This window comes from Penicillium longicatenatum (assembly GCF_028827895.1).
Source record: "Penicillium longicatenatum strain IBT 33135 chromosome Unknown contig_6_segment0_segment0, whole genome shotgun sequence".
NCBI lineage: Eukaryota > Fungi > Ascomycota > Eurotiomycetes > Eurotiales > Aspergillaceae > Penicillium > Penicillium longicatenatum.
Window position 1 is genome coordinate 3,111,608 of NW_026643123.1, and position 13,539 is coordinate 3,125,146.

A 13,539-nucleotide genomic window follows, 5' to 3' on the forward strand; every position below is an offset into this window, starting at 1 on the left:
TTTTTTTCTCTTATCGGTTATCGGATCTATGTCATTGATGTATGTGGGCTTAAGCTACGTCGATGCTAGCTGGGATGAGATTCTCCTAAGCAACTGAGCAACCTTGGAAGTCTATAGAATCAAGTTCATCATACATCTTAGTCTATATTCGAAATATTTATATCTAAACATCGTGTTCGACTGACTCGACAGTGGGCACCTTGTTCAACTTCACATCAAAAAACTTGGCCACAAGCTGAACACAATCCCAAATGACCTGAACCTCCTCCTTAGGCAAACCCAATCGTCTCGTGCCCCGAATGTGCCAGTGTGTCTCATTCGGCAAGTTCTGGCTCATAATTCCAGGCAATACAACCAGCTGCGTATCCACATCATCCAGAATCTGCCGGTCCGAAAGATACAACCCATAGGTAATCTCCTCTGATAACCACTTAAAGTCCTGGTGCGCGGCAAACAAATTCAGAGTGCCACCGGTGTTGCGAGCGTATAGCTTCTGCATCCATTCCGAACCGCGCTGATGGTTTGCCTCGTCGCACTGCCAATTCTCGCGCGTAAAGGTGTAATCCTTGTCCTCATCGCGCTCAATCTTGCCAATAGACAGAATGGCCTCGATGGGCTTGCAGACACCAACGATAGGGACTGATTTGATAAGTGCCTCGCGCAGACGGCGCACTAGAGCCTGTCGAGCTGGCGAGGTCGCATACTCGGGTTGAGAGATGAGGTGCAAGTAGAGCTGGTCTGCGCGCTCGGGATCCGGGCTAGCAGCTAGAGTGGAGGTAGCAAGGATATACCACTTGTCATTGCCAAGGCTAGTTGCTTTAAAACGGGTTTCTAACTCGGTGAAAAGCTGTTGGAAGCGGGGTTGCACTTCCGGTGCTGGTGCGGCAGAGTCGGAGGAGCTCATTGTGGCGGTGGAGTAGGGACTTCGGCAGTAAAAGCGGTTGTATATCCTACTTGAGCTTTGGAAGGTTGTTTTATTATGCTCTAGGGCCTTGAACAGGGAAGATAGACGCGATCGCATCGTGTATTGGTGAATTGGTGGTGTGGTGGTACATAATCAACTCGCTATGATTGACTCCGATAGCCGGAGCGGGTCGTGGTGCATGAGTCTCATTCTTCGTTGCGTTACGACTAAGCAATGAAAACCACCCGTGGACGTCGACAATCTCAAGAACATAATTCTGACTTGACCAAGGGAATAGAAATATTCAGCAAATGACAAATGATATCAAAATGACATTGGCAGCCTTGTTTGTAGCTTCGGACCAACTCAACATCGTGAACCCAAAGCCAATTGAACTGTAGAACCTTGGCAAGAAGGTTACGACAGCTAGAGAAGGGTTTAATCTAAGCACTGCCTGTCATACAATTCTAATAAAAATATGACGACTGACTAACAAAGAAGCTTAAAGAAAATCCTCGACTTTGATGGGCACGTAATAGTGGGGGATACAAGTGGAGCGCCTATCGTGCACAGGGTCCATCACGATGTCACAGACGCAAGCTGCCTTGATTAAAGCTTACGCTGATGTAAGTCGCAAAGAAATGGTTCAGTACTGTACGCACGCGACCAAGCTTCCAGTACGAAATCCCCATTCCAAGCAGTTTGGGCCTCGACCCACAAGTATGATCTCAGTGACTCCAACATGACATCACCGGTCATCGAAATCATACTTCGTGGCAGAATCAGCCAACTATAAGACGGAAGTCTCCCATTGAACCGTTCCATCTTTCTCACGATTCACAAACCATAATATCTCGATTGTCTTTTTGATCTCTACCGAACCCTTCCGAACCTTTTATATTCACCAACCCTTCGAATATCCAACATGTCTGGTCAATCTAGCGTCGGCAACCGTGCCATTTATGAAGCCGGTGACCAGCGTAACGTGCCTCAGTCCGAGATCCAGGAGCGTCAGCGTTACAAGGAGGGCGAGCCCGGTAGCCACAAGAACCTGGACTCTAAGGACCAGCGCTCTATTGCCAACAAGCTTGCCTCCCAGGAGCACAAGCCCGATCCTTCGCACCACCACAATAATGAACAGAACCAGGAGGCTGAATTGAGCAAGCAGGACCCTACTAAGCCTGTAAGTTATGCAATGTCACCATCGTGGAAGAACATCTAATAAAATTATCTCATAGGCCAAGATCCATGGAAATGCTCCCTCAAAGGGCGCTAAGATCGATGCTGAATTGCAGGCTGAGGATGAGCAGCGCCTGCGTGAGAAGGGCATCAAGAAATAAAATTCTTGTTATGATGTTATGATACCCACAGCCCGATGTGAAAGCTTTTGGTGATGGGGCTGGGAATTATCCTGTACGATATGACGAATTCTTAGTTTCCGTGTTCTGAGAGCATTGAACAGAACGAAATTATTTAAACCACCAATATGTTAAACCTTGGAAAGTAGCAATTTGTAGGAGTCTCCTTTGATCGGGTATATTATAGAGTATTATGTGCAGCAGACCCGAATTGCAGGGAAATGTCTAATGTATAGTACATGATAACGCTCAGTAACGAGTATGTGCAGCATGAGGTCTCGTTGGAACGTGAACTCTGAAGGGAGAACCTCTATTAGCAAAACCATTACTGACCTTGCCGCGATGTGGGTACTCATACGTCCAATCCTGAAGAGAACTTTGGTTTGCAGGTAATATAGTCATGTCGAGGCGCCGGGCCTTTGGTTCATGAACGATTCAAATGCTGCCTGAAGGCAATGCTGCAGTAGAAGATAAATCAACCATCTAGGGTGAACTTTGGGTCATCATCATGTGGTTCAGCGAAGACATGAGCCCAATAGTCTTCCACTCTCTGACAAAGGCCGGCCTTATGTTCCCACGACTTAAAAAGAGATTCATAACGGCATGTGACCAACTTGATCTCTTCCCAATAAGTCTTCTCAATATCATACCCGAACCGCCGGATTGTGTCGGGGGGAGCTGTCCAGGCGCGGCCATCTGAGCCATCTTCCTTCAAGGTGGGTGTAGTTTCCCACGCTGTGCCAAAGACATTATCGCCAGGGTTGAATTTAGGGTAATTCGCATGAATGAAGAAGACATGTGGTGGTGGTGCCACCTTGGGATCTTTAGTCCGCCATTTAGCTTGCGTGGTGAGAGCATAGTCTTCTCGGGGGTCGGATTGGGCCATGGCCGAGCCCGCCAGCTTTTCTCCCAACTGATGACCGATGGCTTGTACTCGCTCACTCACGGCATAGAAAGGTGCCCCCATCGCTGTGGCAGCTTGTAGGAAGGTCTCCTTGTCACCTTCTCCCGGTCCACCCCTGCGACAGCAGTCGGAAGTAGTGGGATGGGCCATAATAATTATAGTAGGCCGCAAGCAGGAGTGGCAGGAAATGAGTCTTTTTTGACACCAAGAAGACACCCGTCTCCGATGATTGGCGGGCTGTCATGGGGGGCGCCTCTTGGCGAGATATCTTGTAGTACAAAGGCGATGCCGAGGACCTCCAGAAATCAGGCCATGTCACTAAGCCAGACGAGGTAAATGGTTCCGCATCCAGCAGATCTTCAGGCTTCCCTAGAGGAAAGCAGTCCGCATCCATCCAAACAATCTCTTCAAATGAGGAAAAGAGTACAGCAAAGATCTTGAGCTGATAATGCTCGATGGTATCTTTTCCTAATACATCACCCAATACCAAACATTTCGCATTGAGGGCAGGTAACACATCATTACATATGCGCTTTTCGTATTCACCTGAATCCTTCATGAATACTTCCACTGGCAATGTGGATCCAGTCCGGCGGAGCATCCGCATTGACGAGACAAAAACTGGTAGGTACGTCGAGCCAGCCGTCGAGACCAAACCGCGCTTCCCAGGTGTGTGGACAGGCTCTAAGGCCTTTCCGGCCGCCCTTATCTCTTCAACGAAGCTAGCATGTGCCTCTCCCATTTTCGTCTGATCTTCCTCCGCTAATGTTGTGATATCCTGCCGTGGGCTGTCTGTCGTGGGGTCGAAATGGCCCGCACCCGCATCTTCCAATTTCTGCGGTGATGGACAATTGGGATCATGACGCTCTAGTATGGGACGGAAGGCTTTCCAAAAATCCTTCTGGCGCTCTGATATAGGTACTTCGAAGGCTGTGCTCGGAACAACGGAGACGGCGGAGGATGCGTTAATGGGTGACCAGTAGAGATAGACCGTGCACACTAGAATCATGGCCATCATCGCAAGGAGGAGGGACCTGGCCCGACCTGGCCTGAGTAACCCCATGTTGGATGGCTTGCGGGTAGAGCCGGAGCAGTTGATGGCAGACTGAATTGATTCTCAGCGCGTGTCGCGCTGGCCCACAACCAGTCACAGGGGGTTCGAGCGAGCGGCGCACGGGCGCGCCGATCGACGATTCCCAACGGAAGATTCAGGCAATTAAAAGGACCTGCAGTTGCCTACAAGGCCTCTGCGTAAGGAGGGCGGGGACAGTGAGCGATTCGAGAATTGTTATCCGATCATCAGGAGAGGGAGATTAGGAAGGAAGGGAAGGCGGCGGGCCAACCGCGATGCTTGGCAACGACACCATCAGGAGATCGTCTCTCTCGCGTGCTACCATCAAAAGGCACATAGATGGAATAGAAGTGAAAAAAGTTTGAGTTTCTCCCTTTCTACATAATTATACGACGTGCCTGAGACTCGTTTATGGGGGTTCACTAGTTCATGTCATTTGAACGATCTATTGCGTCGGTACTAAACCTAATATAATGGGGGAATTAGTCCGACACCAATGAATCTGACTAACTCGAAATGGCGTGGGCTCTAAGCTTCTGGTTTCAAGAATATAAATCCACCTTCGATGGCGTTCTAGGTAGATCAATGGTGGAGTAGTATGAGGGATAAATTGCAAGCGAGTTTTCTCAGGATTTGGCTGATTTGCCTAGAGCGCGGATCATCCTCCACCGGGCAGATCCTCTTTACCCACCAAACTTTCATCTCCATTCTCCCTGACCTGATCTTCCTATTTATTCTCCCTGTCCCCTCTTCCTGATTTATTTGGGTCGTTTGCGAACTCCTAATCTTCCATCTGCCAAAATTTCCCCATAAACCGTTACTTGCCAAAAGAGACCCACTTGCGGAACCCCGTTGAAGTTCTCCAACCTCCCACCGAATATACCTTGGAGAAGGCCCGCACGACCGACAACGCCAGACCTTTGGCAGACACCCCATGGAATCCTTGAGGGTGCTTCCCGCACTACTCGCCCACCATGTCTGAGAGCGGAGCTGGCCAACCGAGGGAGCCTGCCAAAGGAAAAGCCCGCAAGACAGACCCGAACGCTCCGGTGCGGAAACGTCGCAAGAGAACGGTCGTAAGCGGCGCCCCCGATGATTGCTTCACTTGCTCGAAAAGAGGAGCGCGGTGTGACCGACGCCGCCCGTATTGCTCCCAGTGCCTCGAACTCGGCCGCGAATGTTCCGGATACAAGACGACGTTGACATGGGGATTGGGAGTGGCGAGTCGAGGAAAGCTCCGGGGCCAGAAGCTTCCGGTGATGGATTCAGCAGCGGAGGCTTCAAAAAAACCAGCGCAAACAAAGCCAATGGAGCAGGCGCCCCCTCAAAATACTCAAATAGAGCCTCAGGTCTCGAATCCGTCAGCTTCGATTCCAGTCTCGGCTCCTCCGGTTAGCATGAGTTTCGAACACATGGATGCCGGGATGTTAACGCCGGTGGACTCCGACCTACGACGCACATCCGCGATGTCAAATATGTCGGATCCATCGAGTATGCCGTGGACAATGGACATGCCGGACCCGCGAACATGGACCAACTCACCCGCCATACCGCCTCCAATATCAGGACTACCATTGCCTAGTCGGCCGGTTGCTTCTAGCCGAATGAGTCCAAGTATGGCAAGCGTAGTAAGTGTCGGATCTGAGGTTTCAATGCCATACCCTGGATACAGCCCGGAGACATCTTTCGCTAGCCCAATCTGGCCCGTTGCCAATAATTGGGCCCCGCAGGTGACAACACCAACCGAAGATGCAGATGAGGAGTATGAAAGAGCAAACCCTGAGCATTCAATACTGTGGGATGCGGGCCACTCACCGTCGTATTCTCAACTACTTTTGGCACGATCCATAGGCCGCACCCCTCGTCTTCGTTATCTCATCAGCTATTTCACCGAGGTCATCGCGCCCATGATTGTGGCTTTTGATAGCCCAACAAATCCTTTCAAGACTCACGTGCTTCGTCTCGCCCAGGAGAGCGAATCCTTGCAAGAGGCTATTGCTACGTTATCAACAAGTAACTTGCGGCAGCGACGAGAACGAAACCATCTGTCCACAGAAAGAACTTTACCTGCGCGCATGTCATCGATGGCCCATCGCGCTCTTACCGATGAGGCATTCCAGGATCGGTATGGTATCTCCGTCCCCGAGGGCTACGCTCGCGAAGAAAACCACCACCGAGCCATGGCAGTGAAAGCTCTGAATGCCGACTTGGCGGATCCTCGCCGTAGATTATCGGACTCGGTATTGGCAACTTTATTAGTTCTCTGCCTGTTTCATGGATGTGACACGGGCGTTGCCGAGTTTCGGTCACAGTTTGCCGGTGTTACGCGATTGCTCGCGATTCGAATGCGCCACTCTCCTGTTTTGACTGATGACCTAAAATGGTTTATCCGCATGTTCTCCTGGTTTGATACATTGACTGCTACCACGAACGATCGTGATGTGCAGCTTCGTGGAAGATGCCTGGACATCAGCTCCATATCTGATGGAGAATGGGGCCTCGAGAATCTGGCAGGCTGCGATGGCCGCTTATTCAAGCTCATCTCCCAGTTGGGGCGTCTGAACCTTCTAAGTCAGGAACAAGAGCCCACCGAGCCACTTCGACCAGCTGATGTCACTGTCCCTACTACATCCCTTCCTCCGGCCATGCTGTTCCCCGGCTGGGACACCGTCACAGGGGCCACTGGACAGGGGTTTTCTGCTGGGCCTGACTACGCATTCTCTATGCCCACTCCACCTCAAAGTAGCGATCAAGCGAGAAAACCATCTTCTCCTGCCTTTTGGACTGAATGGTACTCGCTGCGTCAACGTCTCGAATCCTGGCGATTCGATCCCCCCTCCTCAACTTCAATGCCCTCCCCACCTCCCACTGCCGCAACAACAATACCTACTTGGGATTCTCCAAATTTCATCCCAGACCCTTCTCCTCCCTCAGTTCCCTCGGTGACATACCATGTGGCCCCTGAGAACCTTCAGGATGTCTATCAGATTTCCGAATGTTTCCGTCATGCAGCCCTCCTGTACTGTGAACGCCTTGCCGAGCCGAGTCTGCCATCACAGCACCCGCGTATCCAGCACCTCGTGCACCTTGCAATGCATTGTCTTCGTGCTGTGCAGTCCGATGTCTATCTTCTCTGGCCGCTCTTTATTGTTGGTTCAGAGTGTGTTCAAGAGGATCACCGTGCAGCCATCCGTGACCGTTGCAAGGATATCTCGAAGGATTCTGGGTTTGTGAACAACCTCTCCTGTCTGGAACTGCTGGAAAAGATCTGGTCAGAGCATTCTGAAGACTCTTCATATCCGATTTATCCCTCTGAGCTGGGTCCTCCGCCTCCACTGGATGGAAGCTCGAGTTCTATTACATCTCAGGCATTCCGCTGGTCCCGTGTCATGCAGGCCAAACGGGGCGGTGGAGAATATATGGTGGCATGATCCTTGCCAGCTAATCGGTGCTTTGTAGGCACTTAATCATGGCAATGCTTCTGCTTTAATTCTGGCTTGCCTTTATTGGGAATAGAAAGGTGTTTAACCATCAGCGACTTGGGAGCTTTGCACATTTTATGATCGTGATACCACTCTTTGATACTATATATATCTTGACTTTTCAAGGTGCTTTAATCCGCATAGCGGCGACATACAGGTTGGGACGAGGAATGCGTGCATATATAACCTCGATTCACATCACTTAAATTTACCTATATAGAACGTCTGTTCATTTCTTTACCTATTGATCTATGTGAAATACAGTTCTTTCCGTGGATTTTATCAATTTCTGACGTCATCCCGACTGGGTAATGCCTCGTCTCCACAGATAATATTGGAATCTACCACTTCATGCAGGTGTGGGTGCATTCCGAGCGGGCATTTTCCAATGTTCTCGCGGGCAGCCCAACACCTGGGCACCTAGCATCGTTAGTAATAGGTCCAGACGATTCAACATTTAGACAGTATTATTTTAATGTGAGTATCATTTCCAAACTGGGAGTAGAAGGCGGTACCTAGCTTACGTGTCCACGGCAAGTCTCCACGATGGTGTTCACCCTTAAATATACAATCCCATTCCAAGCTCCACCTATTGCATTTCGAAATAGGTTGAGATGGGACCCCGGCCTACAAAAGCAGCCCTAGGGGCCTTAGGAGCAAATTTCAATGAAAAGCTTACATGGGTGGACCATAGCGAGCTGGAGCGCGTCAACGCGCAGTGGATCCGCGGCTTCATAGACATGCATCAAATCGAAGCACTGCATGCTGCCCAGGACCCCAACATGCAAGCTCTCTTCAGAGCCATAGATTCCGGCTACAACACCATTCTCAGCCTCAAGTGGAACTACACCAACCTCAGCTTTCCAGCCGTGAACAGCGCCGCAATCATCACCGAGCTCGAGTGTCTGGACCGCATACTCCCACTAGTCCTGGGCAAGGTTGATATCCTAGTGATAGGAAACGAGCCCTTCATCGAAGTCCAACAAGGCCACGCAGATGCAAGATTAAACATCTTCTATGAAACGCTAGCCGACAAGGTCATCAATTTCCGCAACACACACAACATCACCTCGACAAAATTATACATGGGCGCTCTAAACAGACTAGACCTCCCCGCAAAACGAACTCCAGCTATCGAGCGGATGCTCCACTTCATCGCCTCAAGGCCGGAGCTCGAAGGCGTGGATCTACATCCCCACATGCCAACTCTACAGGGCCATCGGATCATGCTGGAGTACGTCATTCCGCGTATCCGGCCTGATCAACGCTTCCTGGCGACTGAATTCTCGCTGGTCTGGCACTGGAAGAAACACATGTCGGACGCGGTTTCGGGGGCTTTCTGTGCCAAATATGGGTTTCCGGCTGGGATCAAGGTTCACCAGGTTATTAGTGCTGCTATGCAGAAGCCGTGGCCCTATGCGCAGTGGGAGGAATTTTTGAGTTTGGAGCCCTGGTACGTGCAGTGTCGGTCTTTTATCACTGATGCCATGAGGCTTTATCGTTCCACGGGGAGGCTTGAGGTTGCTACTTATTCGTTTTGTCCCATGCGGTTGAGGAGACTGCCACTCCCTGCGACTGGGGATCCGTGGATGCTGAATGGGGTTTATGCGCCTTCGACGGTGCAGGTGAGACCGGATGGGTCGAGGTATGAGAATTTTCCTTGGGCGGAGGAGTTTAGGAGGGTGCAGAGGGGTGAGGTGTAATGGCTGGCCATTAGCTAGTGTACACAGGTGTTATGTCTATGCATACCTCAAAACCTGGTGAATTGCGTCAAATATGAATATATTGCATGTAGGGGAAAGGTTGCCTTTTTCCTTATTTGGAACATGTGAACTTCATGCTTTTGCATTTGCACAATAGTACGGGAAGAACCATTCTGTTAGGGCAAAGACCCCGCACCAAGACATAAAGACAATAAACAACTGTTTCAGTGAAGGGGAATTTCCCCAATGTATTCTTAGATAGATAAGTTCTTCGGAAATGTCCTACCAATTTAGAATCATTATTACCAGCCCCGCCATCCATACACCGCTCTACACACCCCTTTTGACTTCAGCAGTCCTAAACGCATCTTTGCAATAGATTAAAACCTGGTTCATGGTGCCTAAACAGTTTTCTATAGGTGATTTGGCATGTGGCAACGTCCCTAAGATACGAATCAGAGTATTTGCCCAAAAGAAAATATATCAATATGCGCCATACAATATCTATGAGAGCAAGCCCAACTATCGCTTGGAGCGAGCTGGCACAATAGTCCGTCCCCTATCTGCAATTCCTAGTACTGGCTATGTTAAAAAAAAGGAAAGCTGCAGCAGTGTGAATGGAAGTATGCTTCATCTTGAAAGTGATGAAATAGACGATCACAGGGTGGCTACTGCAATAATGAATAGAATGAGTCCGGTCTAACCTAGAGCGCTAGAAGCTCCTTTATATTGACCCTTTGACGATCCTGGAACTCACACAAGCAAATCAATGTCAACGGTTGAATTTGTTTGTTGGAAGACGAGCCAAGATTCATATGGCCCCTTGCTGAGGTCGCAGCATGCGACTGAAAGTCGAATTCCAAACAGGAACACATTCCGACGAATCAACACTCAACAGGCCACAGCCTGCAGCCCGATAATTTGCCAGTTGATATGCGCAACCATAGCTACAGATCTTCTCAAGGGCACTACGAGTTGATGCCCTTTTTATCGAGACCACTTCCACATACATATACTTACATATACTGAAAACCTTTTCTTTTCCTCTTAGTATCTTATAGGATATCATGCCAGCTCAAATGATAGAAGTAGGTTTTACGATAGAAAATGTGAAGTCTTTGTCTTTCAAATGCTGTCACGAGATCTGCGCAGATACCCTTACGTGGCTGGCTCGTTCCTATCGAGTCCCATATTAGCCTACTGCATCTGGTGGCATTGGTCTATTATAGCAGCAGTATGCCCTTCGTCATGTAATATGTAGAAAGATGTGATATGAAATTGGAAACAGTCCTGGGTAGCCGGTTAACAGCCAGACAAGATCCATAGATGCCATGCGCAAGCTTCCAACCTTGGATATAACAGTATCTGTGTAGATTATCATATGAACAAGCATCCGTGAATATGCGAGATACTTAAACTGATAAATTCTACAATTTACAACGAGGCTGCTAAAGATGTATGGGCAGCAGTTACGCTCCCCTGAGCCCGGTCGAGAATACCATAATTAACACCCTTATTATGAACAGGGTCATATGTATGTAGCTGATAAGCGAGGGCCTAGGCCTTCCCATCAAAGAAGTGGAACCAATCTACTTACGTGCATGCTAACTTCAGACTGGCACGGGAACCTTTCCGCCATATATCTTGTGGAGACGAAATTCGATACAGCACTGATATCAACATCAAGGATTAACAGCCACAATATTCAATGGGATCACAACCCTGGTCAGACACGGGAAATAGAATCCAGCCCCTATTTTTTCCAGCCGCCTCGGAGCATTGACCATAGGGCTCAGGGTAAGGGCATCCCTTGAGCTCTGTGTGATCAGTGCGCGCACACCGCACAATGAATATTCCATGTGAGACCCCTTGATTGCAAGAATGAAGAGCATTACAGTAGATAGATTATTATTTTTTCTTCTTTGCTGTACATAAGAACATGTGAGGCATGCCAGTAGCAGGTGGTTTGTTTTGATCTCAACTCAGATCGCGCAAGGGGTACATGATTCATCGGATTCAGTACAAGGCAGATTATTGGATCATCAGAATTCTCATTTTGATATTTAAAATCATACCAATGAAGAGCTTCGAAACAAAATTAATAAATTTCATGTCTCAAAATACAGATGGCCGTGCTTCGACACTATGTACACGCATCCCCCTGAAGTGATTGCACACCCAATACCCAGGTAGGCAACTATATAAGCAAAACAAAGAAAAAGAAAAGAGCCAACCCAACCCAACTTACCCTACAATGTAAGCGAGAATGCAAAATGAGCTTACTGCCCCCAACCCTGTCGCACAAAAACCATCAATAAATAGAAAGTCCTGCATGGATGACCGTGCGCCCGAGCAAGGTTATGGAAGCTGATATGCGCTTTGCATCCGGCTTATCCAGCCCGTTGGCGCGCTCAACGCCCCACTGTAACTCTCTGGTACTGCCGGGCCGCCAGTTTAGGTTTTTTCATTCGGCCCTAGACCTAAAACCCTGTTCTAGAAAGAAGCCAGCTGGGAACGTAGATTAGGCTGGTCAGGCCCCTTTACATCCATGTTCGCCCCTTTACATGTACACAGCTGGAGGACGCCTCAGCTAGGAATGTGATGGAGGGGCTAAATGATAAAAATAGGATTCTCAAGGTAAGTGTGCTAGAGTCCTGGAAGAGCCTCTTATGTAGAGTGTCGTATACATGTGCAGAAAAATATTGCATTGATAATATTGGGTAGGGATATTCACTGGGGCCTGGGAAATACAGTACGTGCCCAGGTGAATTGACCGTACTTATGGACTAGACTTGAAAAGGCGAATTAATAGAACAAAAGTACATTTGCCATGTGCAACTTTGCAGGATCGACGCTGCCTACTGGTGGCGCAGGATTTCTCTAAGGGGTGGGACATTTCTCGAAAGGTGGTTGACTCATCTAGAAATCTTGGAAAAGGAAAAAAACAAAAATCATAACCCTTGACTCGTCAAGGATGCTCCTGGAATTCCTTGATGAGGCCTGTAAGGATCCAACGTGTTTCTCAAGGTTTGTTTATTCCATCCCTTCGGTTGGTGCGTGAACGTAAAGGTGTTGGTTGGGTGGGTATGGTAATTGGCCATCGTACGTTGGTTTTTATTGTAATCTTTTACCTAGAACTATCTGGAACTCATTGTTTTGTTCGAGAGTTGGATGTTGAAAGGATTGGACGTCATAGTTCGAACAAAGTGGATGCGTGTGGGAACCAATCTCGATGCGAGACTGCTTAGGGTTTGGTTTGGATGCGGTCGCACTTCATATCTCCACGTTATAATATGAAATAATGATGATACTACTTACCGAGTATATCTTTTGACTCTTTGATTTACTTGATTCATACCAAATAGTTCTTTTGTGCCTTTAGATTGAGGTCGTTTCGGTTATAGGGTCATGGTTTTACACAGCCTCAACACCCATCGCCAGATCTATTTTTGCAAAGCGGATTCTTTGTGAGCCCTGCCTAGATGATAGACTTTTCTCGGCTTCTACCACTGGGTGGATATGCAAGTTGCGGTCTGCAGAGCTCCTCTTTTTTTTTTTCCCCCTCTGATCCATTTTGGCCCAAAGGATAAGTGGTTGCTGCCCAGCGACCGGCGGTAAAGGGCGCGTGGTCCGTGATGTGGCCCAACGGTGAAGGTTTCTGTGTGTCAATTTAGACCCTTATGGAGTTCAGTTTTATGTATACTATGCGTTTTGCCATGGCAACCTAGTGGATTTCGGTTTCCAAGAACGCGATATGGGTCAGTGGGGTCGACAGAACCATTGGAACGAAACGGGATGAGCCGTAAAAGAAGCCGGGAGATGCGATAGAGCCGCTGGCTAACCATGGATCCAGTTCGGAGGATTTCTGATTTGTACTATCAGGTCGCTTGGGCAGGTCCAGATCGAAATGTGGGATGGGTTTACCCATTCGGGTTGCTTTGGCATCGGCCTTTCTGATGTGCAGCTAATGGGTTCATGCAGAATGAAGTGTCCAGAAATCAAAGTTGGCCCGATTCTGGAAGCCTGGCACATGGCGGCCTGTGCTATCCAACAGAGGCCTGACACGCGACGCAACTAACGATCGCTAAATGTCTATGAATCACCTCCGCTTCATGG

General features: G+C 48.8%; 5 protein-coding genes across 5 annotated transcripts; 3 read left to right on the plus strand and 2 right to left on the minus strand.

Annotated features, from left to right (window-relative positions):
* Window positions 1-163: 163 nt before the first annotated feature.
* Window positions 164-904, minus strand: N7484_009358 (uncharacterized protein; the record flags this gene model as incomplete). Its single annotated transcript, XM_057119745.1, has 1 exon — window positions 164-904. One exon carries the CDS (start codon window positions 902-904, stop codon window positions 164-166), a length of 741 nt encoding a protein of 246 aa, XP_056969300.1.
* Window positions 905-1,829: 925 nt separating this feature from the next.
* Window positions 1,830-2,244, plus strand: N7484_009359 (uncharacterized protein; the record flags this gene model as incomplete). Its single annotated transcript, XM_057119746.1, has 2 exons — window positions 1,830-2,087; window positions 2,143-2,244. 2 exons carry the CDS (start codon window positions 1,830-1,832, stop codon window positions 2,242-2,244), a joined length of 360 nt encoding a protein of 119 aa, XP_056969301.1.
* A 493-nt stretch (window positions 2,245-2,737) lies between these two features.
* N7484_009360 (uncharacterized protein) lies at window positions 2,738-4,229 on the minus strand (the record flags this gene model as incomplete). The annotated part of the gene is made up of 2 exons (XM_057119747.1): window positions 2,738-3,281; window positions 3,370-4,229. The coding sequence occupies 2 exons, from the start codon at window positions 4,227-4,229 to the stop codon at window positions 2,738-2,740; spliced, it is 1,404 nt and encodes a 467-aa protein (XP_056969302.1).
* A 983-nt stretch (window positions 4,230-5,212) lies between these two features.
* Window positions 5,213-7,669, plus strand: N7484_009361 (Zn(II)2Cys6 transcription factor; the record flags this gene model as incomplete). The annotated part of the gene is made up of 1 exon (XM_057119748.1): window positions 5,213-7,669. One exon carries the CDS (start codon window positions 5,213-5,215, stop codon window positions 7,667-7,669), a length of 2,457 nt encoding a protein of 818 aa, XP_056969303.1.
* Window positions 7,670-8,334: 665 nt separating this feature from the next.
* Window positions 8,335-9,423, plus strand: N7484_009362 (uncharacterized protein; the record flags this gene model as incomplete). The annotated part of the gene is made up of 1 exon (XM_057119749.1): window positions 8,335-9,423. One exon carries the CDS (start codon window positions 8,335-8,337, stop codon window positions 9,421-9,423), a length of 1,089 nt encoding a protein of 362 aa, XP_056969304.1.
* Window positions 9,424-13,539: the final 4,116 nt, after the last annotated feature.